The sequence below is a fragment of the Contarinia nasturtii genome, unplaced genomic scaffold, assembly GCF_009176525.2.
Source record: "Contarinia nasturtii isolate CC-2019 unplaced genomic scaffold, AAFC_CNas_1.1 Cnas_scaffold_695, whole genome shotgun sequence".
In the NCBI taxonomy this organism is placed as follows: Eukaryota; Metazoa; Arthropoda; class Insecta; order Diptera; family Cecidomyiidae; genus Contarinia; species Contarinia nasturtii.
In genome coordinates, this window is record NW_022198046.1 from 3,738,237 (window position 1) to 3,765,628 (window position 27,392).

At 30.3% G+C, this 27,392-nt stretch overlaps 5 protein-coding genes across 11 annotated transcripts; 4 read left to right on the plus strand and 1 right to left on the minus strand.

Moving 5' to 3' along the window:
- Nucleotides 1-331: 331 nt before the first annotated feature.
- Nucleotides 332-22,074, minus strand: LOC116340506 (6-phosphofructo-2-kinase/fructose-2,6-bisphosphatase-like). 7 transcript variants are annotated; one of them, XM_031767046.1, is made up of 9 exons: nt 21,946-22,074; nt 19,541-20,435; nt 3,388-3,552; nt 3,226-3,305; nt 1,944-2,456; nt 1,787-1,879; nt 1,483-1,717; nt 1,283-1,410; nt 332-616 (listed from the first exon to the last, which is right to left on the minus strand). In XM_031767046.1, exons 2-9 carry the CDS (start codon nt 19,641-19,643, stop codon nt 533-535), a joined length of 1,401 nt encoding a protein of 466 aa, XP_031622906.1. In that variant the 5' UTR covers nt 19,644-20,435; nt 21,946-22,074; the 3' UTR covers nt 332-532. The 7 variants fall into 7 exon arrangements, with proteins under 7 accessions (XP_031622906.1, XP_031622907.1, XP_031622908.1 ...); XM_031767047.1 differs by having other exon boundaries at nt 21,863-22,059; XM_031767048.1 differs by having other exon boundaries at nt 3,388-3,549; nt 21,775-22,059.
- LOC116340507 (alpha-N-acetylgalactosaminidase-like) lies at nt 7,191-15,176 on the plus strand. The gene is given in 12 exon segments (XM_031767051.1): nt 7,191-7,527; nt 7,625-7,789; nt 11,080-11,318; nt 13,006-13,180; nt 13,251-13,293; nt 13,543-13,772; nt 13,848-14,009; nt 14,070-14,249; nt 14,311-14,436; nt 14,507-14,636; nt 14,708-14,774; nt 14,776-15,176. Coding segments are annotated over 10 exon segments (1,329 nt in total). The 5' UTR covers nt 7,191-7,527; nt 7,625-7,789; nt 11,080-11,142; the 3' UTR covers nt 14,816-15,176.
- On the plus strand, nt 16,691-18,551 carry LOC116340509. Its single transcript, XM_031767052.1, has 4 exons — nt 16,691-17,260; nt 17,660-17,839; nt 17,998-18,177; nt 18,281-18,551. Exons 1-4 carry the CDS (start codon nt 16,750-16,752, stop codon nt 18,319-18,321), a joined length of 912 nt encoding a protein of 303 aa, XP_031622912.1. The 5' UTR covers nt 16,691-16,749; the 3' UTR covers nt 18,322-18,551.
- Nucleotides 22,075-22,395: 321 nt separating the features above from the next.
- On the plus strand, nt 22,396-23,451 carry LOC116341225. The gene is made up of 2 exons (XM_031768164.1): nt 22,396-22,821; nt 22,917-23,451. Exons 1-2 carry the CDS (start codon nt 22,558-22,560, stop codon nt 23,259-23,261), a joined length of 609 nt encoding a protein of 202 aa, XP_031624024.1. The 5' UTR covers nt 22,396-22,557; the 3' UTR covers nt 23,262-23,451.
- A 170-nt stretch (nt 23,452-23,621) lies between these two features.
- Nucleotides 23,622-27,137, plus strand: LOC116340953 (guanine nucleotide-binding protein subunit gamma-e). Its single transcript, XM_031767728.1, has 3 exons — nt 23,622-23,725; nt 24,769-24,885; nt 25,921-27,137. The coding sequence occupies exons 2-3, from the start codon at nt 24,773-24,775 to the stop codon at nt 26,024-26,026; spliced, it is 219 nt and encodes a 72-aa protein (XP_031623588.1). The 5' UTR covers nt 23,622-23,725; nt 24,769-24,772; the 3' UTR covers nt 26,027-27,137.
- The last annotated feature ends 255 nt before the right edge of the window (nt 27,138-27,392 follow it).

The window sequence follows — 27,392 nt, forward strand, 5'->3', positions numbered from 1 at the left end:
TTTCATCGCCTATGTTTAGACTCAATTAAAATACATAGCATCGGACTGATTGATGTATATTAATCGATCAGAAATGTACTATTTAGATGAATGTAATGAGTAGATTCGAAGAGTGAAATGTATATGTATTTTCACCAACAAAAAAAAACTTGCGATAAACTTCTCAAGGGCCTGTATTATATCGTATTGATGTAAAACTTTGCACAGTTTACTTTTTTCACATTCTGAAAGTTGATGAAATTTCAATGAGATGCATAAGTTTTCACGAAAATAATAAAATTCATTAAATGTCTCTTAATTTTAACTGGATGTTAAAAAAATCGATTCAATAATTTTCGAAATATTCAATACGATTTATTTATAATTCCTACAAAGGCCTTTAACAAAACGTTTATATAAAATAAAAAAATAAAGAAACATACATAATAATAATGCTTAAAAATAATTGTAACTATGTTTTTAAAATGTTCATAGTTGTCAGACTGTTCCATATTAAATGCTCCATGTTCAACTTCTGTTGATAGTTTCATGTTCAAATGATTGGTTGAGATAAAGAATCGAAATGGGCAGGAACGGTATCTAGTGCCTCGTCATCGCATCTATCGGGTGAGCAATTCTAAAATAAAAATAAAAAGTTTCCTTTGTTACAATCATTGTTCAAAAAACACAATTATATTGATACACATCATTGCCGGTATGCTTACTGAAATAATTTCCATCAACCGTCATGTCAACGTCAGTTTACGAAAATTTTTGCATACTAATTCAATTTAGCTTTTTCTTTTCAATGGAACAAACATATTTATATTTTTGTCTGATTTAAATGTTTAGCTGGGAATAAAAATTACTTAACGAACATTTTTCCACATTTTCAATATTCACAAACGGAACAAGAGGCGATAGTAGGAGGTGAAATTCGTTAAATCATTTTCATGATCACTTACAGAGTATTTATTGACGCTGTTGGAACAGCTTTAAATCGTGAATGAGATCTTGTGAATAGGAGCTAATAATAATAGGCGACCCCTATTGCATTACACATGTTACCAAATGGGTCGCTTATTGGCAGAAGTTAACCGATATTGGTGAATCACCAATGGTGATCAGAAGCCATTCAAATAACATCAATACATCCTCTGTTCAGTTATACTTGTATCTAAATTTAAGGAGTTTCGGCCAATTCAAAAACTAATATTTAAGAGCAATAGTAATGAAACTAAAAATGACTAAAAATCATGAGTAATCCGGCAATGTTAATTTAGGTAATTCCTTTTGTGTTTACCTTAGGCTGATCGCGATATGTGTCGACACATTCTACTTGTAATGGTACTGTCTCTACTGTAAACTTATATCCATATGATTTCACTTTTAATATGGTGTGTAATGGGACATTGATGTATGGTATTTCTTCTGGAATATGTAAAAAAGGAAGACGTTAACTTGTGTAAATATAAATATATAACATAATTGAATAGACCTAACCTGGATCAGATCCTTTGAAGTAAGCCATTATGCAACGCAAAACTGCTTGATGCGAAACAACTAAAACACGGGTTTGCGTTAATAGCGCTTGAACGACATTGTCCACTCTCTGTAGAAGATCCAAATAAGATTCACCAAGAGGATAACGATATTTTAGCTTGTCTTGATCACGCCATGCAAACTCCTGTGGAAATCGCTCTTGAATTTCCTCGTACGTCAATCCTTCGCAAATACCCTATGTTAACGAGTAAAAAAAACTGATCGATTAATCAAAGCCGTTTATCAAAAACGAATTCAAACTTACAGCATTTATTTCATTGAGGTCTTTTACAGGCGCATGAATACCAGGTACGTTCTGGGCTGTATGTATAGTTCTACATAGTTCTGATGTCCATATCTAACAAAACAATGCATTCGTTAATAATTGAACTCATTTAATCTATTTTGTTTATGTGTCATACCATTTTCGGTTTAACAGCTGCCTTTGTGAAATACTTTGTCAAACAATCTGCATAACATTTACCACGTGGAGATAAATCCGCATCACCGCCAATTCGCCCGAACACATTGTATTCAGATTCACCGTGACGACTAAAAAAGTACAATTGATTTCGAATTACTGGACTCGATAGAACGCCCAATATCGATGTTTGTAATAGTCCACGCACACCACGTGCCGACACAGAATGTACTGCTGCATTCTCCGAATTATGTACGGTTATCAAAGGGCCATCCAAGTTTTGAGTACATGTTTCAAAAAGAGGCGTAAATTTTCTCACTTTTTCACGACAAACATACGTCCAGTTCATTTGTTTGTCAAAGTTTTGATAAAATTCGGCCGTTTCTCGAATGTTATCTTCAACCGCATTTTCATCGCAATTAAATTCGATTAATAGATAATGGAAGACTTTTTCCACACAATACGAAATAACCGTCTGTCGAGATTGCTTAGTCAGGTGCATGCCATCGATTATCTGAAAAAAAGAGAAGATTTTAAAGAATTAATATTTGCATAATATCGACAGGTGTGATGAGTTAAAAATAAATTCAATTTTTCTCTTTTCTCATTGAAATTGGCACAAATTCACAAAACAATCAAAATATGTTTTTCTTTGCTACAATTGCTTAAGGCTATATTATTCATTTTATTTTGTTTTGATCGATGAATCTTGGGGCTACTGCTAATTTTATAATAACAATTGTGATTCGATTATAATCGCCAATTGTTGTATAATGAAGTATGATTATATGATGTTTTTTTTTTATCGCATTCATCAAATATAAGCGTGAGACTAATTAAAGTGTAGTTCCAAAATAGGATAATTGGCGAACAGTTTTCAAATACAGTTTGAGCGACCTTGTAGTAGAAGAAGTTGATATGAAGCTACGCTCATCTATTTTGTTACATTTACTTCGTTTACTTTGTATGCGCATGATGCATAATAAAGGGCGCAAACGTAACACTCGTAGCAGAAAATGCATGTCAAACAGAGAATGTGCACTCATTAACCGTTTTTGCTATATCTAACCTCAAGTGTATTTCAAATTTCATTTTGTCCCAAAATACTTAAATTTATATACTTAACATATATATTTAACATTTGTTCAATAACGTTTATAACCGTAAAGAATTCACTTGATATATTTTTCTTTCAACATACCCAATGGATATTAAATTGAACAAGTTTGAACTGATTTTTTTTTTCTCAAAACATTTAATTCTCTATATGTGTTTAAACTTACAGCAACATTCTTTCCGTTTTGGAACCATGTCGTAACCTCCGTCAATGTTTCTGGTGTTGTAAAAGTGTCAACTTGAAAAACTAGAAAATGGTAGTATAACAAATATTTTTAAAGTAATCTTTGAAGAGTTTATGTCATATTTTTTTGGAATGAAAAGCTTACCTTTTGCATACTCTCCCTTCCAACAAAGATGCCGAGCAATTTTGTGGGCAGCTAATGATTTACCTCTGCATGGCAAACCAACAATAATAACCACTAATGGTGCTCGAAGTGGACATGGTGTTATCGGATTATTCAAAACCGTTTCGAGCGAAGAGTTATTTTCTTCTGAAAAAAATATTTAAAGAATTATTTTTTAATAAAAATGTGAATTGAAATAAAATATTGATGATATGGAACATATACAATTTTTTTTTATCTAACCGGAAATAATTTCAGCACTTTTGGGTGACTTATAGTCTAGACAATATTTTATAAATTTAATCAACTCGCGTATCATCATTGTCAAGACCAATATGATAAATTTTCAAATTAGAAGTATTTTGACTTTTTTCGTTACTAAATTCAATTTCTAACGATTCGTATAAATTTGGTTTCAATTTGAACTATTCATAAAAAGACACTTGCCGATGAGGAAATTAATAGTAAAATTTCTAATATACTTAATGGCGAACAACCTATGTCTGAATGATATTCTCAACTAATAGGGCTATTATATATAAACATGCCACTTCGAAAAAGGTGAGATAGGCTTTCATACATACACATTACGTGTATGCAATATGCATACAAAAACATCAGTTTATAAGTACCTTTAATGAATTGCGGAGAGGTATTGAACTACGTATTCCATAACAAAATGGACATAAAAAGGCGCAAAAAATAATTCAATTCATTTATTTTTCTTTTTAAATAATTAGTGAACTTTAAATTATCTCTTGATTTTGGTAGTGATCACATATAAATAATTCACAAATTTAAAGGAAAAAAATGTTTTTTTTTGTTCAATGTGTAAACAAGTATTTTTAAAAACGCTGAAAAACTTTAAAGGGATTCGTTTGTAAACAAAGTAAAAGAAATCCCTTGGCTTTCATTAAAAAAAAAAAATCTTTCATAGACACATTTTCGAAATCGAGCTCATTTACTTTAGTCGATATGATATGTTGAAAGTATTTTCTTTCATTTGCTATGTGAATTTGCTGTCTAGAATGTCATTCTAATGACATTCAGTGTTTGTTATTTGAATATGTTGTTTACTAGTTGGTATAGTTTTTTTGTAAATTTTCTACAAATGTACTGTTTACAGCGATACTATTCGTTTTTCGTGGGAACTCCCAATGGTTCCATTGAATTATTGAAAACTTATCGAATGGAAATCTGTGTATCCATCTGCCAATGGGAAAATTAACAAAAGTATGTCATCATTGACATGCAATTATTAACCAACAAACAAAAAATCGATGCAGTCCTTTTGTTGTGAAACATAGACACTGCATGTCAATGTTTATTTATTTATTTATTTTTATTTCACCGCCTGTTCTCAGACTGAATATATGCAGACGAGAATATGACGTAAATGCAAAATGTTGAGAAAAATGATTGGAAACGGGTAACTTAGGTTTTCAGTGATAATAAGTGAGATGCACGCGCCACTATTTAGACTGAATATTGTTTTGATTTAAATAACCTGGTACAAAGTTCTCATTTATAGTAAAATTCCGATAATAGCGAAGGTCTCAAATAAATGTTGTTGACAAATATTAATATAAATGTTTGCGCCTGCAATTGCTTCCTATTGATAGCTGATAAGTTTAAATAGTGCAAACGATGAAGAGTGCATTTTTAATAAAATGTATACTCAATTGTTGCGAATTCTAAAATCTTGTCATTACTACCGTTGGAAAATTTCACACTTAAATTTACAACCGACGATTTCGACATTTTTGTAAACTGCAAAAACTCCGAAAAATGGAACCTTCTTACATTCATTCGAATGTATTTCAATTTTGTATGTTACTGGAATAACAGACGCCACATATTATGTATGCAACTTCTGATACTGACAATTTTACATGTATTTACATTGACATTAACAACGAGACATATAACGAAACATAAAAGAGAAAGAAATGAATGTTTGATGGATTTGCGCACGGAAAAAAATGGAAATACACAGGCAAGTATCGGATCATCATTGAATTTCTATGTGAGCACGTGTATTTCCGGGCAAACGTATGTGCAAGCGTATTGCAATGAAGTATAAAAAAGAGAGCGAAAGTGTACAGACTTTCATGAACTTATATTAAGTTCATTCGCGTATATTTTTTTTATTGCAGTATATTGTTTGCACATATTTTGAAGGCACTTTTTCATCACAGCGATTCGAAATGAAATGCGCTCATCTTAACACATGCAATATTTTTTTTTTTTGATATTGTTTAATTACTCTTCGTTTTCTATACTTATATGTCTTGACGTAAAAACATTGGTGGGATTCAAATGGTAGCTATACCACTGTTCTGTAATGTGTGGAAATGGAAGTTCTTTTGGATATCGATAGTCGGATTGTTGGCTACTGTTTTTGAAAAATATCAGTAAACACGCAATGAATAGTGGAGATTGAGAATAATAGTGAAATGAATGATAAGTATCTATCCCCTCATCATAGGAAAACTGAGTATGATCATATAAAAATGAATAATGAAGTTTAAAAGAAGATGCACAAGTTTTCTCTTTCATGCAACATAAGTGCTATTTTCCCACTCAAGAAAACGCGGGGAGAAAATAGTCACAAAACTTCTGTTGTCTTTCCAGTTAATCATTTAAATAAAAACCGAGAACGATGTAAAAATTTCTGTATTAATACGGAAGTATAATGGGAAAGTGATTAATGACAAAATCTTAAGTATTATTTTAAGATTGCATTATATGACCGTAAATGACTTCAAAAACAAAAATGGAATACGGACATAAAAAAAATTAGTTCACTTTTGCTCTAAATAAACGATTACTATAATAAAAATGTCAAGTCATTCATGATTCATTGTGAAATGTTTTCAAAGCAAACACTCACGATTTCATTCCGTTTCATGCACCGTAGTCAACCAATTGCTCAGACATGCTACATTCATATAGGCAAAATTTTGTATCTTGCGTTTTTTTTGTCCAAATCATCACTGTATATTATATATTACGTATGTTGTATACACTATGTAGTAGTTATAATACCACGATATTTCTGTGTTCAAAGAAGAGATAGATGTTTGTGTATTGGGACCAACGGCTGGAGAATCTCTTTCAGCAATACATGCAGACTATAATAGCTAACATTGCTCTCTACACGCTAAAACAGTATTTTGTTTTTTTTTTTATATGTTCATGAATAAATACATAAGACAGCTATTTCACTTAGTATCATTTTGCTAGTGTTTTGCTTCTCTACAGACTGTCTCTTTTCAACTTTCGTTATTATTCTTGTGATTTGTTTTATTTTTTTTTTCTTGCTTTGCCGTGTTCGCTCGCTGGGTAAATTTTTTACGTTTTTTGCATTAAGATGGAGAGCATTTTACGCTACAAAGCGAGCAACATTAAACAGTTTACGTCTCTCAGTGGTACTACATTGCTTGTTAACTAACATTTACGAATCAGTCATACACTGTATCGTCGTATAAAGTGAACGTATTTAAGATCGCTTTTATTTTCAAGTCTTCATGCGTTTTTTTCTTGTTTGAATAATTGTTCGATTCAGTGATTGAATTTTTTTGGTGACTATACTTTTTTTGAATAATGTGCATCAAAGACTTTTCATTTGAAAATAAATAAGAGTACAACAGTGCGACAATATAAATAAGTAGTAATTTGAAAAAAAAAACAGTTCAAGTGATTGATGAGTACCTTTTCATGAGACACTTTCACCGTATCTTCTCATATGATCTCTTTTTTCGTGCTATGAACGAAAAAAAACAACACGAAAAATAATATCATTCGAAACTAGGGGAAAATTGACCTTTTAATAGAATAAAAAAAATCAAAAGTGTTTTTTTTAAATAGAAATAGACTTATAAACATCAAATGCTTTGAGTTTTTTATATGACATGAATGCATAGAGGAATTCATTCAACTAATACCCGTATATTAACTCATGCGCTATCGAATTTTTACAATTTTCATTTTGATAACAATTTGCCCATCGAAAGCGTCATATAATTAAATCAATTGCTTTTACCGGCGATTGAATTCTCATTTTAATTTCACTTTTCAAGTGTAGCTGTATATGTAGCATGTTTTTAATTTGTTCTTTGTGTTAGTATTGTTGAATTATAATAAAAACCAATTATATGAGAGTAATATTACTTGAATCATGATGTCTTTGTATTTGATTATTTTGTATCATCATTAGAACGCTAGATTCATTCTTCAATCAAATATTTAATGAAAAACTAAGAATATCACAAATACATGTCATCCAAAGTGAACGTAAAAAGTCGACTAAAACCTACACACATTTACTTACAGAAGCTACATTCGACAGCGAAATATCATACCACCATAAAAAACATATCAGGTAGAAAGTTGTTTTGAGATATTTTTTTTTAAATTATATTTATACAGTTATATACAGGTAGTACATTAAAAAAGATTGCCAGTTCCACTAAGTTTATGAGAAAAATACGGAATTATGTCTGGCACATGGAGAGTATAATATCTGTGACAGTTAATGACAAAATGAAACATGAATGTATTGCTTGGTGTTGGTCAATCAAGAATTTGTTTATTAAAATTCAGAAAATAATCGTTATCATACTGATGAAGTAGAATTGCTTTATTTTGTTTATTGTCAAAAGTTCAACCACTGAAGAGACGAAAAAATATTTACATATCGACAATATTAATCAACTGAGAGAACTTGAACTTGTGCGGTTTTAACTATTTTAATGAAGATAAATGTGTGGAAAAGACACATTTAAACACTAAATCAAAATGTAAACAAAGTTTACATACAAATTACGAACAAAAGAAGTATAAACTCTCTCTTCGTGCAACTCAATTATATAAATCAGCGGTATACTGAACCGTCCAGTACACACAATAAACCACAACAATGTTTCTTTTTATTAGCGATGAAAATCAATTAAAAAAAATGTTCGTGAAAGAAAATTATTCATCTCAATTTGTTGACCATATTAAGAGGAATGTTGAAATTTTTTTCAAGCAAATGTGAGATAAAATTACACTGCACAATTTTGATATGTAAAATTTTAAGGTTTTTCTGAAATATCACAGTCATTGGGACATATTTTAAATGAAAGAATCTTAAAAATCAAAATTCATTGAAAGGAACATTCATTTATCTCGAAATCGCTTGAAATGGTTGCAATAACAAAAACAAATTATGACGAGATTGAGCTTGAATCTTTATGATTTGTATATATTGACATGAAAATACATTAGCAGTGCTAACATTTTTTGCTGGTGACACACAATGTGCGTACATAACGAAGTATATATGGAATATCATTAACTAAAAATTTGACGGCGAATTGACGGTCTCTTTTGAACTTGAAACAATATGCAAATGAAAACAATTTAAATGAATTATCTCCGTTGAAAAATGTATATTGCTGTTTTTTTTATGCAAAAATGTGTCCAATGTTATATGAGCGAAAGAAAATGTGCGAAAAATATCTTTTTTGAGAGTTCTTAGCTTTCTTTGAAGATTGACGAAGTGCTTTTGACAAACATCTGTTATCGTTTCCATCATGTATATTGTGAATGTATGAAAACAAAACGCTAACGAGTTAAATCTTCTTTTTATGAGTTTAATAGCACAAACGTACACGAAATTAGAGAATTAGACATTGAAACGTCATTCATCTTTGATATTTATTTTCGTCACGGTAAAACAATGCTTTTTATACTTTGAAATGTTTTAACGAGATCTTTTAAATTGTCGATATTCTAGGAAAAAAGAAGTGATCTTTTCAGGCAAAAAACTAGTGAAAGTTTTAAATGTGAAAATTGTCTGAAGCAGTTGTTTTTCACATTAACCAACGATCATATGAACAAAAAATACGTGTAGTCGTTGCTATGTTAATCAATTACACAATCAGATCACTAATGACATCCAAATAAAACTAAATCCATGGAGGAAATAGACTGGTTATTCAGATGAGTTTTCTAGCGGTAACATCAGTATTTATGATACAGTCAAAGAGTGCATTGTAGAGTATAATGCGCAATCCAGTTTTATATATAATATACAGTCGAACTGCGATTAGTCAGTTCTTGAACATTCAAATGAAATGCGACAATGTGAGTCGATGGAAAATGATGCGAAACAAAAAATCATCAGAACAGATGGTCATTACTGATCCATAAATGTTGCTATTGTTTACTCGTTTTGAATGGAGCCAACTTTAAAAACAAATTAAAAATGTCAATTTAAAATATGGCACACCATATTGAGTACCCACTGCTTAGACATTCAAAACTTGCGTTGGACTTGTGTTCAGCAAAGACAGAAAAATTTGCACAGAATGACAAATTGTCGTTGCTCTTTTGCTTGAAAATTCAATTAACGTTTATTGATAACATCTTTTCAACCATGATCTAAATTCAAATCCGAATTGGATGAAGGACAAATTGATCGAATTAACGAAGTACGACTGTGCGCAGACTCTATATACCGCAGAGTCGTTACATTTCAACGTGTTTGTAACGTCAACAGTGAAATTTTTTTTAAGGTAAAATCACATCCATTCATGTCTTTTGAATAGTGCTATTGAAGTTTATTGTTTCATGTATCTTGTATCTTGTATCTCCATTCTTCGGTCTCATGTGAAAAACAAAAATTAGGTAATCGTCTACACCAAGCACAGTGAATTAAATACCATTCAACCACAAAGTCTTAAGTGGCAAAGGTATAACGAGATCTAAAAGAAAGATCTATTTCATCATATAGAAATAAATGGCAGTTAACAGTGTCACTTTTGCAAGTTTTGAGTCAAATTAAAATAAAAAATAAATAAAGAGAAGAAAGAGACTGAATGTTAAGCAAAATTATTGATCATTAATTTTACGAAATGACAAATTAGAGTGAATCGTTATTGTTTTTATAGGGTAAACCATGTTAAAGATGGTGAATGTTTATTATTTTTTATAAAATTACCATTTGAATGATTATTATTTTTCCGTCCATAGTTTTCATCATATTAAATTGAGAATATTCCAAAATTATTCGACAAAAACGATGAAAACCTAGTTGCATTTTAAATTCAAGTTAAAATTTGCATTTAACAAACTATAGCTTAACATAATAATATATATATCTTATGCGAACCGTATTAAGATATATACGGCTGCATGAATATAATTGAAATTTCAATAGTATTCTTTTCTATCCACATGGATTTATATGTGTGTGTGTATTTCCCACAATTGTTAATGGATTTCTGCAATCAGCACACAAACTTTATTGCCCAAATATTAGTTTTAATGTCTTTCACCTTAAAAGTGAATTGTTTCGTGTGAATATTGTTATGCAATAAAATCATTCATCAATGTCGTGAGTGTTTAACCTAGAAATAGAAAAAAGTGCACTCGATTTTTGTCAGACCTATGTCCAAAATATAATACAAAGAATAAACGATCCGAAAATTGGCCAACGGAAATTGTTTTAAATGAGGGCATCCAAAATGTATATTTTTGATTGTATGAATTCGCAACAACATAGTGTAGAATTAACGATAGTTAAATCATTATTTTTTTTTCTTGACAACTATTTTATCGAATTTTTAAAATGATATTTTAAATCATGGTATTATTTCGTTTTTTTTTTTTAAATTTCAATTTCAGATTAACGACTGCCGAAAAAATTGAAATTCTATTTATAAATTTAACGACATATACCCGAATGCGATGGATACCACAAGCACATTGAATAAAATATTTGCATTCATAATATTTGCAACAATTATATCTAACACAATGTGCTTAGAAAATGGCTTGGCGAGAACACCGCCAATGGGCTGGCTTAGCTGGGAACGATTCCGATGCAATACTGATTGCGAAGGTGACCCGGAAAATTGTATTAGGTAATAAAACATATTTCACATCCGAACATATTGTTATGAATAATGATTGTGTGTGGTTAAGGAATTCACCGAATTTTTTTGAATTAAATTGGGCGCAAAGAAACTTATTCAGAAAACATTTTTTTTGGCTTTTGCTTGATTGTTTTTTTTTTATATACAAACGACGCAAAAAGAAAATATATTGTTACGTATGTGAACGAAACCATTTTCCATTGAATTTAACCATTAATTCAAATTATGCTTCTACTCAAGTACTCCCACTCTGACAGAGTGACTCTGTAAAGGGCCTGATTATTATTATATCTTCTTCTTTCATACTTCGAAAAATTATTACTCTCATCGGTTTTATATATAATGGACTAATCTAATGAATTCTAAATAACAACTGGTTAATGGGAACAATTTGGAAGACTTCATACATTATGAAAAAAAAAATCGAAATTAAGCAAAAACAGGTATCTTGCCTGACCCAAATTATTATGTGCAAATATATCGTGCGTCCAGCGTGTATTGTACGTTTGAAAATATTTTTAATTAATTTGCATGTTTGTAGAATTTGAATTTGGAACAAATAACATTTCAATGAATAGGTTTTATTCATCATTTCTTCTAAGTGCTTAAATTTAGCCTTGACCAGATCTATAGTACTAAATGTAAATATGTTTGATGTGTCAATGAACTTTAATTAAGAAGAGTCTTAAATATGCAAACAGAATCTTATGACAGATTCAACGAAATAGTTCCACATTTTCATGACCATCAGCAAATGAATGTGTATTAATTGACTTTGTCAGTCATTAAATTTGTTCTTATTTTAAATTTCCATCTCTTTGACATACACATGTTTAATTAGTTGTACATTTTATGTGAAATAAAGGTGCTATCAATTGATGAAGTCAAATTTATCGCTCTGAGATATTTAGAAACTAAAAAAAAACATGAATAGACTTGAATTTCCTTCAAGGTTGATGAATAATTAAAATAACCAACATTTATATCATAAATAATGTAAATGGCACAGAAACAATGCATAGACATTTACGGATGATGGAAAATCATTTCGTATGGCATTCATCTTTTTAATGTCTGTTAATATTGTTTTTATTCTAATGACAATAAAAATCGCAAGAATGTTAAACAAAAGTTAAATGAATACACAACAAGTTATCATTTCTATATATAAAAAAAATTGTATTGATTGCCTTTTTTTTCAAAAGAATCAATATAAATTTCATATATGGAAGGTATAAAAAAAATTGTTTGATTTGGCAGATTTAAATGTATTCAAATAAAATGAATGTATTTTTATGTGTATCTGTAATAAATATGCGATCACTGATCATGACATTTTGCCCTTTTAAAACGGCTTTGTAAATGAAAATAATTTTCGAATCTTCAACAGCTCGAGACGCGTTTGCTTTAAATAATGATTTAATGTTCTGATGTTTGTACTGTGTGTAGATTATTTCGCATCTGTAATGAACTATAACCTTTATAACAATTTAGATTCAGTGAGATCTTTTCAACAACATTCCACATGGCATTAATCAATTGCAAATTGTTTTTATGCAACTTCTTTTTAAGTTTTTTTTTGTTCCAATTTTTTTTTGCTTATTTATTCTGATGAAGCAATGAAAATATTATTTTTCACCATGTTTTTTTTCTTTCATTAAAATTTTGTATATAGTGAAAATCTTTTCCGAACGATGGCCGACTTAGTAGTGTCAGAAGGTTATGCAGATGCTGGGTATGAGTTTATTAATGTAGACGACTGTTGGTTAGAGAAGACTCGAGGACCTCGTGGTGAATTAGTTCCAGATCGAAAGCGATTCCCGAGGGGAATGAAATCTTTAGGACAACACGTGAGTTATACTCGAAATTGGGTGGTGTTTCTCTATTTTAATGAACTCCAATTTTATCTAAATCAATTAGATTCACTCGAGAGGATTGAAATTTGGAATTTATCAAGATTTTGGTGAGTTTTAAATTTTCTTTTCATCGCACGATAAACATATTGATTTTGTGCTAAAAAATGGAATAAACACAGTAACAGAGCTGCTATTGCCACCGGAGAAGTGCGGGTATTAGTGATTTATTTCATATAATTATTCAAGTTCGCACCTGAATACAAGAAATATTCCCGCACCACCGCGGTGACTATAGCAGCGCTACACAGTGAACTTCGATTCCATTTCATGTCTTACCATTTCCATTCTTTTCATAGGAAATTTCACTTGTGCGGGTTATCCCGGAATTACAATGGGCTATGCTAGACAAGATGCACAACTGTTTGCCGATTGGGAAGTGGACTATGTAAAACTTGACGGGTGCTATTCACTACCATTAGATATGGATATCGGATATCCTGACTTTGGCCGTCATTTGAATAATACCGGAAGAGCAATGATCTACAGCTGTAGCTGGCCTGTGTATCAAATTTACGCAGGAATCAGCGTAAGTGTTTTTGAATTAAAACTCTATTAGAGTCTAAAATAAACATTGACTATTGCGATTTTTCGAACATTTCAGCCAAATTTCACATCAATTATCGAACATTGTAACTTATGGCGGAATTACGATGATATTCAAGACTCATGGTCTTCACTTGAATCTATAATCGACTATTATGGTAACAATCAAGATGCAATTGTACCGAATGCCGGTCCTGGACATTGGAATGATCCGGATATGGTATGGACACACAGTATACTTTTGTATGATACAAGCAAATAACATTGGATTATTTTTCAGTTAATCATTGGCAATTTCGGTTTGAGCTACGAACAATCGAAAACTCAATTTGCTTTGTGGGCTATAATGGCCGCGCCGTTATTGATGTCAGTTGATTTGCGAACGATAAGACCGGAATTCAAAGCTATTTTGAAGAATCGTAAAATTATTGCCGTTGATCAGGATCCATTAGGCATTCAGGTATAATAATGAATAATTTAGTGCTGTTCCCATTCTAATTATTCTCATTTATTCCTTCCAGGGACGAAGAATTTATAAACATAAAGGCATTGAAATTTGGTCAAGACCAATTACACCCATTTACCAAACATACTATTCGTTCGCTATTGCGTTTGTAAATCGTCGCACAGATGGAACTCCTTCGGATGTAAATATCCATTAATAGCTTTAATTGTGATAATCTTGTTATTTAATGGAATTTTTTTTTGCAAATACAGGTAGCCGTTACACTTCGTGAACTTGGTCTTCAATCTCCATCTGGATATCGTGTCGAAGATTTATATGAAGAAGTTGACTATGGTGTGCTCAATCCACAGACCAAAATCAAAGTGAAAGTGAATCCATCCGGTAAATATATTAATACGTCAACTATTGACATGGTTTTTTTGACATATTTGTTTCAATTTTTCACTCTGCAGGAGTTGTGATCCTGCGTGCCGATGTCCAACCAGATCGATTTTCTCGGACACAATATAATCCAGTGAATTATTTTCAGTTTAAGAAAAAATGATTATCAAAAGTCTTAACGCCGACTTTTCGAAACAGTGAATAAATATGATGTATAATTAACTAAGGTGTTATTTAAGAGTTTGTAATGTACTCAAAGTATGATATACCATTTGTGTAATTTTAGAAAGCAAGGGCAACTCAGCCGCCTAGAATAAAATCTGAGCTTCATTCGACTTCTAAACAGGCTGTAAATTCCATCGCATGCAAGCATTCTGTAAGCATGAAGTTTAGATTCAATTCTAGATGGTTCAACCATGATACCATTTCCGTCATTTATACATATGTACATTATTTTACTTTATATATGTTTTTCGAGATGATCTAATTAGAACGAAATTACTTGAAGTAATTAAAAGTGCCAGCAAATTTAATTAAGAACTGTACATGTTTTTATCATTTATTTAAAAGAGTTCCTATGAAAGGTAATGATGAATTTGCAATATCATACAATTTTTTGAACATAAATACTATAACAAAATAAAATATATTCATTATAAATTAACGGTTACACAAAACTATCCCTTTTGATTCTTCTACTTCCCAATTTAAAGTTCAAAGTTTGCAATTTTTTCCATTGTGTCTAAACGTCATGCTAATTATCTGTTTGAACGGTGACATTAGTGAATGACGGTTGGATTCAACTGAAGTTCTATGGGTTTTTATCCTTACAATCGTCAAAAATAGACGTTTTAACTAATTTAAATTCACTTTGATGTGGACTAAATCGAAGCAGCGTGGAAAATTTGCAGATTTAGATTTTGCGATAGTAGAACAGATATGTGAAAAGAGAAGCTGAGAAACTTGTTTATTTTGAGGAGATTTGTTTTTTTTTTAACTTCCACGTGTTTCAATAATGTTGTTTATTTGACACATATATATTTTTTAAATGAAAAATAAATTAGTAAAAAAATTCCATCGCTTTGGGAATTGTAATGAAAACTCACTAAAAAATTCCAATCCATTTTAAATGGATTGTGACTTTGTGTTTTTCCGAAGGGCCATTTTTTGGTCCATTTTTTCACTTTAAATAAAGTGAAAATACATCTAAAAAACATCTGAAAGTGATTGATTTTTGCCAATGTACATTTTCATTCGAGTCTCGTTTCGATTAACGGCGACAAAAAAAAAATGGGCGTATGTATGTGCATAGATTCGTGCGGCGCTTCGCAGATTCTACAGTTTGTGGCTTCCCTTTTTGGAGTGAAAATATAAATGCACAGTGGACTCAAGGAGAAATCGTATTGAATAGCGTGTCTCTTTTGGCGTTTTAAAAGAAATATTTCACACAACGTTGTCGGTGTATATTTTTTTTTTCATTTGTTAAGTGGTTTTCATCAGTGAACCAAAATAAATTGCCACGAGTACATATATATATATTTTGTGCGCTGCTGGTGCGGTCTACGAATGCGACACCGAGAGGCTCTAAATGCTTTTAGTGCAAAAAACTTTACTTAAATTATTTTGGAGCTTCGTTATTACCGCAGGAATTTTGTGCGAAATTTTTGAAGTAGTATGAGACTCTATATCGTATATGACGAAAGATGTTCAATTTTTTTATTCATGGGCGCTATTTGTGTACAACGCACATCAACAACCAAATGTAGTGCACGAATTTCGAAGAAAAAAGTTTTTTTTTTTCTCTTGTGCGTTGATCTGGATGGAAAGATTTAAATCAACATCTAACGAAGTCTTAACATTCCGACATCTTTGTAATGAAAGAAAATGACCAAACATGGGAATGGAACAGGTTTCATTTGGGAATGTTGTCATATCAACAAAATCTGTAGAAAATAAATTTTGAAATCTTTAAATGCGTGTGTGATTAGAATAGTTTTTGTTCTTCATGCAATGCTGACTATTTCTTTGGTTTAGTAGTGTTTTGATTTTCAATCAGTCTACTTGCTTTGTGTGTCTGTTTCACGAATGGTCTCACGATTCAATAGATTGCATCATGGAAACTATAACAAAAAATGCTTTATTTTCTATGTTCCCGTTTCTGATTATTCGTTCAGTAAATTCGACTTTTTTCACTGAACCGAATTTATTGAAAAAATTTAATTTAAGTGATACCAAATTCTGTGAGTCAATTTTATCACCAACCGAATTCACGTTGAAAAGATCATTCGAAGCCACATTTGAAATTGTAAAAAAGGGAGGATATTTAAACGAAAGTGATCGTGCCGATTTGTGCTGTCGTTCGTTTCATAAATGTGGGGCACATAAACATATTGAATTAAATTACACAAACGAACAAGCGAACATTCGACATTGTGAATGTGAATACTCTTTTAAAAATTGTTTGGAGAATTTAAACACATCATCATCAAATGTGCTGGGATTCATTCACTCTCTGAATACAGAGAAATGCTATGCAATTGATCATCCAATCATCGAATGTATATCATTTGATGCGCCTCAAATAGAACCAGAAATTGATTTACATCTTCAAAATTTGAACGCAGGTAAACGTAAATCAATATTTAATCGATGCTCAAAATATGATTTGGATCAAGGTCAGCCACAACTGTTACAAATATTTGATTTACCCTTTAATGAGCATGCAACGTTTGCATTTAAATGTAAGTTGTCAACCGAAATGAGTTTGTTGTTTTTTGTTTCATGTTTATTCAAATAAAATATAAACACAAACAGACCAGAAATATATGCCCATCATGACAACAAAGTATGCAATTCTGCAGTTTTGTAAAGTCATAAAAAAGTGCATTGGTTTTTTTCTATGTTTTGTCATATAATTCGGTTTAAATTGTTGAAGCGTATGTAATGTGTTTGTCAGTTGCAGTTTAACATTGTCACAATCATCATGAATTCATTGCTAAAAAAAATATTTTGCGTTGTTTTAGTGATAACTACTGTTAGAGCTGATGATGACATGGAAAAAGTCTTCAGCCAACAAAACGAGTTAAATTCACATACGAGAAATTTGAAGTTTGGCAATACGCAAGAATTAGAAACATACTTCAGAAAAGCCGTCAACGCAACATTTTCTGCAGGATGCTCTACCTACAATACATTCATTAATAGTAAGTCAATTTCGAGTTTACTTTCAAAAAAAAAATTTTTAAATCACAAAAGTTGCTTGTTGTTTTGGTGTGTTTCCGCGTTATGTTACATTTTCTAGTATCTTTATTAAATTTTTGTCCCTATGTAACTTTTTTTCTTCATTTTGTCCAAATTTCAGATATGGAAAATCCGCCTTCTGTTACTATGCCTGAATCGACTCCTGCAGATGACATACACAACGCCGAAATGGAGAGAACAATAAAATTGAAATTGATAGGAGACAAAGTTTTCAGAAATTTACTGAAATTTCTGCGTCCCATCATGGATGTTGCATGCAGCAATCAACAGCTATTGACAAGTAAGTAGCATTTATACAATAAGTAAAAAAATATAAAAATCTTATCTTTGATTCAATACCTTTTTTACTAAAACATTTCGTTTTTTTATTTTTCTCCGCATAGGTTTGAACAACGCCAACAAAGACGATTGTCGTCCAAATTAGCATGAATATTCTCAGTATTTCCATAATATAGGATACAACAATGTGGTTCATTTTGGTTAAAAGGGATTATCGATTAGAGTAGTTGAACGATTTGTATGCCATCTTCAGTCTCTCCTCTCGAGCAACAGCATTTTCAATTTTTATTGTGAAAGTTTACCACATTATGGTACTGCCACATCGTGTTTATTTGTGTTTGAATAAATTTTCATTTATTTTATTTATCAACTCTATGTATTGTATTTTATTTCTGTATTTTAGAGTGAATAAATAAATCCACTCGTTCAATTCTCACTTCTATAAGAAACAGATCGATTAATTGAACAATTTTTAATTTTTTTAAAACGCTCTTCAAATTTTTGTTGACGAGCGTGTGAACTGAAAGGTCTTATCTCCCACAACAATCCATAACCTTTAGATGTATTTTCACTTTATTTAAAGTGAAAAAATGGACCAAAAAATGGCCCTTCGGAAAAACACAAAGTCACAATCCATTTAAAATCACGTTCTGTAAATAGTGGAAAATTCCAAATTAGAATGAAATGCAGCCGAGAATTATCTTTTATTCTTCTTTGTTTATTAAAAATCAAAATTGCGAGTAGGCAATGAATAAAAAAAAACATTCTCTATATCTTAACAACAAAAAATTGGTCATTCACAAGAATTTTCATCATTAAAAACAATATTTCTTCAGCCTCGGGGCAAAAATTCTAAAAATAAAATATAAAGACCTGAACAAACAGAAAATAATATCTTTACATAGTATACCAAGAAAAGCTTCTGACGTATTCAATTTCTTATGCGTAAACAAGAGATCAACAACATCGGCTTTCCCAAAATGTCGCTATGGATCGAAAACATGAGAAAAAAAAATCAATTTCTTCTGAAATGGGAGCATTCATTTTTATATGATGATGTGCCAAATGAATCGTCTGCCAAATTCAGAAAAAACTCAACCGTGAACTTCTTTTAAGTTATTATACTGGTCTTTGAACGAAGTTTTTCTTAATTTGGCAATCTATCAAATCAATTAATTGAAATTGATTTGCAGAGAAAAATGAGGTATTTTTCATAGCAATGATTCAATTAAGGCATTGTTTATTTTCTGCTTTTTAAAATGCATCATCAAAACCGAATACTTTCAATGTTATTCACCTTTCGTTCAACTCTTTATCGGTAGTTTAAATGCGCGATGAAATCTGAATTACTAAAAATAACTTACTTGGCGAGAGAGATGGTGTCTGTATTGATACTGGATCAGTTGCGTTTTGATTTAAAGTTTTCTTCATTTTGTTGGCGTTACAAATCGTGATGATGGGTGCCATAATAACTTTGCTATGAACGTTCGAATTTATAAATTCGCGTCGAAATTAAATATTCGAGTTGAAAAAAAATTGACAAATATAATAACGATCGTTAACGATCTTAGCTTCTTTGTTGACATTAAATAGCAGTGAGATCAAATGCTGGTTTTTTGTATCGATGTCTCCAGTTGCAGTGAGGTTTCAATCATAATCAAGAATTCTTTATAGAGCACTTATTTAAATTGAAATATTCAGTTCTCGGATGATATTCGGCTTTTCTCTTATCAACTTATCAAGGTTAAGTTGTTAATTATTTAATATTCTCTTTTCATTGAAATCGCGATTTTTAGTCAATTTTACGTTAATTGATAGGTCAGTCAGTTTGGATTTTGTGTTCTCAATTCCATAACTGTTAAAATCTTCTTTCGTTACTTATCACTTTGACCGTCTCTCCAAATAAAATATTTACCGTATTGCTCAAAACAATTTAACTACACGCAATAATAATAATAAAACAACAATGACAACATTTAAAAGCAAAACTCATTGAGAATTCAAATCGAATGTTCAAAAAAATGATCGGAAGATGTGTAACGAATGAAACTTGCAATATCCTTCATTCCTTGAATCATAGATGTATGAGCACAATTGAACAACAGTTTATTCATCTTATTAAAGAATCGTTCTAAATTATTGATTTGTTTTCCGTCCTTCTTTTTTTTATCACGTCATTTTCCAATAAATCGATTTTATTTGAAATGGTAAATATTGTTTCCTCCTTTTTGGCGTATTGTTTGTTGTCGCTTTTATGTCCTGGAAAAAAATAATCATACGTTTATTATGGGCAGTTATTATATTTACACTTTGAATGAAAAGTGTGAAGAAATTATAACAAATTGAAAAGAAAGAAAAAAAAACACGGAAATGTTGTTTGTGAAAGCTCCGAAAAATAAAGTGTACTAATTTTTTTGAAGAAAAAAAAAAGTTATTTAAATTGCTATTCAAATCTGTGGAGTACACCTTTGTACACTTGACGTATAAGATTGCTTATTAAATGTACCCTTGACCGATTGATTTGATAAAAAACATGAACTCAATTTACTTGGCCTTGGTTGTCGATTTTTATTTTAATTGATAACTTGTTCATGGAATTCATGTACTAAAATATTTATGTCGTGAATATATTTTGGTATTCTCAAAGTATTTAAAAGCCGAATGTAGAAGATCTTTTCATAAGTTATCTTACAGATGCAAACAGTAAGTGTGTCTTTTTATTGTTTGGAATGAAATATGTGTGTCTGCCAGACATATTATTAAAAACTGGCTTTATCACCTTTATTTCACATTGATAGGTTTTCCAGTTTGCATAAAAAAATAGCCATATTCAAATCGGAATGTCAATATGTAACCAACATTTTTTATACAAATATTATAATCTGTGTATCGGGAATTAGAAAAAAAAACATATCATATCAACAAACTAGGAAAGAAAAAATTATGTAATATATTTATTTTCTCGGTGCTCCTTTATATGTTTTTTTTTTTTAAATAATAACAACAAATTATCATACATTTATTTTTTGTTCGTGCATTACGTAAAAATGTTTTATTATTATCAATATATTCATCTCGCATTTGACGCGAATAACATTGATCCGTGATAAAAACAGCAATGATTTTGACTAAGTGACATTGATCATTTATAACCACGAATGTAATGAATTTAAACAGAATTCATATTCTTTGTGAGTCAGTTGCCTTGCATATGTTCTATTCTATGCTATTAAATGTTTTTTATTGAAATTGAATACATTATATTTTATATTGTATTCAAAACCACGTGCTGTAACCATAGTAGCTATATGTCAACACATTATAAGTGCAAAATATCACATCATCAGCGGCAAACACAATAATAAAAACATTATGCGTACAATATTGACCAGACACAGAACATTAGAGCGATGTTTCAAGTGTTTTTTCTCATTGTCTTTTTGCATAAAACGTAAGAGTATACGAGCTAACATGTCTCAGTGTCTTTCGCTCAATGACATATGATGTGAGGGCATGACACTTACAGCAAATTTAACTTAAATAGGTCGTTAAGAAATAGATATCAACTCGATAACTTGGTTTATTGAATGAAACATACTTTGTGACTTCAAAATGCGGGCATTTTTAAAAATCGATGTGAATGAAAATTTGCAATTTTTTTTCAACTTTAATTCTCACTCATTCACCTTGCTTTCACAAATACCATTTCAACATTCGATTTTTTAGCTTTGAACGCCACTTTTCACTACAGAGTAAATTTCAAACGTACTCAATTAAAATTATGATAAAATATGATTTAAAAACCGAAACGAAAACAATGGACACAAGTGAGATTCACTTGATGATTTGGCGGACCGTATCAGTGTATAACTGTGTATATAGGACGAATCTCGGTGTGTATTATTATTTTTTGACTAGCCTCAAATGATATCATTTCCATTGGTTGCGCAGAACGCACGTATATATGTAACACAAATTTTACGGCAATGAGCGTACGCACTCACACATTCAATATTTTGTTTTGGTTCATATCAAACATGATATGATTTGCTGAATACATATTCATGTCAATTTAAAAAGAAGAAAAATTACGTTGCGATGAACATTTTTTCTTTTAAAGATTTAGCTGACTTTTTCATAAAATCAATATTTAATTTTTTTTTTTTTCAAAACAATAAACATGAGTAAAAAACCTTTAATAAAAGTTGCCAGTATTTCAATTCATTCAGCATACATGTAATCCAGCGGTTTCAAGTATTCAGCCATTTTGGTTTGACAGTTCATAATATTTAAACAAACAAGCATCTTTCAACGACTCAAGCGCTTACTAATTGTACACAACACATTTATTTATTTAAAATTGTTTTTCAATGCGAAAATAATGTTCAATACAAAGGGTATTTTACGAAGAAATGCGTCATTCACAAATATCGAACCATCAAAGAAAGCACCGTACGTTATTAGTCACAATCAATTCAACAATGGAAGTAAAAGTTTGCCGCTAGAACCAAAAGATAAGTATTTTACACCCGAAATAAACACCGCTGCAAGATTAGGAAGTCAACTGATTTCTTTACAAAATTTGGATATAAATAGTCAATCGCATGATTTAACACCACGTTCCAAGGCAATTGTAACACAAAAAGTAAGTGTCATCGTTGTTGATAAATGTGTTGTTTGAAAATGGCAACTTTTCCGTGGAAATCATAATAAAAACAATTATTTTGAATTCGTTTACAGGCATTAAAGAAGTTGAACTTCGTATCTTCAAAAATTGCTTACGATCGATTGCCTCCATTGAATGTAAATGATACTTTAATCAAAACACAGCAAGAGAAACAAAGATCGAAAGTAAAGAAAGAAAATTCTACAATTGATGTCGAACCAAATCTAGAAGATTATTTAAGATCTTCGGAAATGTTACAATATAAATTGGAAATCATAGAAGATGATGACGATGAATATGTGGCACCGAAAAGTTTTATCGAAGACCATCATCGCAATTTGTACGAAGTGTATCAAGAATATTTCGATCCAATGGCTTTACCTAAATCATCCATCAACTTTGTCGTGAAAAAAAATTGATAAACGTTCTGCTCTAACTTCGAAAATTATATTGTAAATTTCATTGAACAAATTATCGTAGATTATCGCCAATAATTTTAAGTTATTTACATTTTGTCCAATTATTCAGTATTTCAACATTGATTTCATAGATTTTGTATATGATAGCTTTCACCACTCAACTTGAAAACACTCTTATTCATTTCTTTTGCATGCATTTCTTTTATAATAAGTGATTTTTTTTTTACTTTTGTAATTGTAACTCACAAATACTCATATGTTTTGAATATAAGTTTAAGTTTTAATTTGCATTTGTATTGGTCGACAAAGTATATGATATACTGCACGAACTGAAAATAAAGGTTTCTTCTTCATATGTATAACCAAAATGACTTTAGTCACTAATCAACTTACCGCGACGTCTTACGTTTTCCAGTGAACATAGAAATACTTTTTTTTATCGCATTACAGAAACAAATAATCAGGTAATTCACATTAAAATTCATAAAATTATTGCCCGAGACATTTGCAAATTTTGAATATTTTTTGGCACAATTAATTAGTGATGATTTTTTTTATAAAATGGAACCATATTCGCAATATGACTGTGTCTTACATCGAATTTTTGAATGAAAAGTGTAAAGAAAATTGAGAAAACGATCACTGTTGTTTAAAAATTAATTAATTAATTAAATTTTTCAAAATTGAAATGAATAAATTCAAAACTAAAAAAAGTACGAACTTCTTTGCTCTTGCAATGAAGCCATTATAAATCAATTCAAACATAAAAATCAATCAACTAATTAGATTAGCCTATGTGCGCCTAATATCATTTAATACGACCAAATTTAGGTGTATTTATAATATAGATGTATTTATTCCCATGCATCTATTTACAAATAGTTGAATCAATGAATTTCAAAATAAAATATATATAACGATTTTTGAGAACGATACATTTGAATAAAAATGCTCCACTCAGCGATGACTAGTGGAATATAACTAATATTCAAAAATTCCTGGAAATAATTTATATGCCATAGTCGATACAATAGTGAAATTCCATTTTTCGGTATATTTCTCTGATAACTTGTTGTATTGAGTGAAGAAACATTCCAATTCTAAAGGGATTTTCATGTTTTGAGTTTGCGCAGTGTCCCGGTCTCATTGTCTTTTTTTAGTGGTACTGATTCGATTTTTACTGTTTGAATTCTGACGTTGCATATTGAAATTGAATTTGTTTAGATGCGAATTATACAGCATCAATAAATGTTGAATTCAATGCCTTTAAAAGCAAAAATCTCTCTCGCATAAATTGAACTGCGTTCTCTCGCTTTTGTTCATGATAAAATTATTAATAATGCGAATTATATTGCGAAAACTTTTCGATGGCGTCTCCATTAAGAGTTCACATCTGATAAGAATATCCTAGAAACCCCAAAACATGTGCTAATATGGTTCACAAGGTGTTTACACACTCATACCAATGAAAATTTCCAATTTTTCATCTAATATTGTTGAACTCCAGTATTATGGACTCCAGTATTCTTGCAAACATGGACCGGGACGCTTTGAAAAAGCAAATTGAGAACATGAAGTATCAAGCTTCAATGGAGCGTTGGCCTCTATCAAAAAGCATTGCAGCGTAAGTATAACATTTTTACAACTTTATTTACTTTTTTTTCGGATTTTCTTTTTTCATTTTTTTTATTAAATCAAACATTTTTCATAAATACGGGTTCATAGCGCGGAAAATTGTAACAAAGAAATCAGAGCAATGCTCTAAAAAAATATGAGTGCACTTAGTGGAAAATTGATTATATCAAGTGGAAAGGAGTTGAGTTGAAAAATGAATTTTGATGTGACATTTTTTTGTAAAAGAAAAAAAGTTGAATAAACAGTAAAAATAAATAAATTAATATATTATGATATGGTAAAGCGAGCGCCATTCTAGGGTGTGTTATTATTGTGAATAAGTTTACCTCATAAAACTCCTTGATACACACATAAGTATATGTGGAAATGTATAATATTCATGTGGCATGAAGTAGATATTAAGTTTGTTTCATTAAAATGGTAAGAACAAAAAGTAAAAGCATAAACATTTTGGCATTCTTGTTTCACCATAATTTCAACTGGCTAATTTCTATTTAGGTTAAGCAAGTGTAGTATGATGTGCTTTTTGAAAGCGGATTATATATCTCTGTAGAATAATCAATGTTGTACAAGCGATGTCTGTCAATATCGATTTTATGTCATTTATTTACACCATGAATGTGAAGGTGTATGAAGGCGTCAAGTACTGTGCAAATTTGATTTGAGCCGTAATCATTTTAATTAAATCGATGCAAACCGAATTTCGTTTTCAAAATAATTTGAAAAAAAAAAAAAAAAAAAAAATTTCAATACATGATTATTATCACGTTAACAGGGGGGATACCCTTTAATGATGAAAAAAAAGTTTTTTTTAAAAATAAAAATGAAATCATATCGTATTTTTAAATCATGAAGCAACAAAATTCATTTTCGCCGCTATTGAGCTCAATGTAATTTTTTTTGCATTTTTTTGTGAATTTCAGCGAAGTAAAATCATGATTTTGGTTTGAATAATTATTATTTTGTGTAAATTGTTTTTTTAAAATGAAATAAACCCTTAATTATTTTGAATCTTTTTTTACAGAATGCGGGAGTACGTTGAAGAAAACGAAAAGAACGATCCTCTAATTCATGCACCCGATAAAAAGAACAATCCATGGGCTGAAAAGGGCAAATGTACCATTATGTAAATATCATTTCCAGAAATCAGCGTATAACAACATGAACATTAGATTCCCCATTTACACTCGACTCATCTCACACGAGGATGATGATATTCACATTATTTCATCACACATGGTGAAATCACTTCGACCAGATCTATTAAAATATGTTCAACAATACTCATAGAATATGCCTGTATCTATCACCGTATCTAATTAGGTTTAAAACGAAAGTTAAAGTCTCCGTGAATGAACGAGTTCAAGTAGAGTTTTCTCACAGAAAATTAAAATTAATTATAAGTTACCATTACTCTAGAATGTTCATTTATTTAAAAACAAATGTAACGACAACAGCAAATTGAACAAAAAAATCAAAACAAAATAACCAGTGTCAAAATTAATCAAATCTGCTGCAATCATTAAAATACAGTTACCATTACCATTGAACAAGTGAAGACTTAAATAGCATTTAAAACGAATAAATAATCCATAATTAGCATTTTTTGTCAAATCAATATTGAAAAACCATTTTCTAACTATGATAAAATTGAGAAAAATTGCTTTAAACATTGTAAGGTCTGAAATTAATACTTTTCTTTCGTTGGGATTTTCAATCAAACCTTTCGTTATCAATTATATTTGAAAATGATAAAATGTTCGTTGCTTTGAATTTTGATTTTACGCAATATCAGACTCTTTTTTGGGGATAAATTCAATCCTCTTACAACTCAATATTTATTTATTTATTTTTTACTAACTGTAGTATGTAGACTCTATATAAATAGAATCATCACTGTGGCAATGGGGTCTCAATGAAAAACGTTTACGTGGATTCGAATCCACGCAAAATCCCATTACCACACGGAAAATTCATTGAGAGAATCTCAATTGAATTTGATGAAATTCCATGATTTTCATGAATTAATTTTGTAAAATTAATTTTTGATTATTTGGAATCTAGATATATAGAAACGGTGAGGTTTTTTTAATAAAAGTATTATCACATCCTTTTGTTCGCTTTTTACGTGAATTCTTCGATATATTATTATTGGCTAATTTATATCATTTCCCAATTATATACTGTAATTATGAATCATAAATTATAAATTCAAATAAAATTCAAGTTGAAAGTCCATAATTTATGCGATATTATTTTATTGAAATTCATGGGATATTTCATCGATGGATCGTAGGTTTGTATTTATTGCAAAACTGTTGGAATTTTTCCATTTTTAGTTCATTCATAAATCTATTGAATATATCGAGAAGAGAGTATGTTATTCAGCGCTTATGGCTGAGTAATGTCTGAATAATAAAGCTTTTCGTATGTCAAATTGGCCACCAAAAAAGGTCTTCACTTTTTTTCCAAAAACCCCTAGTAAATCCAAAGAAT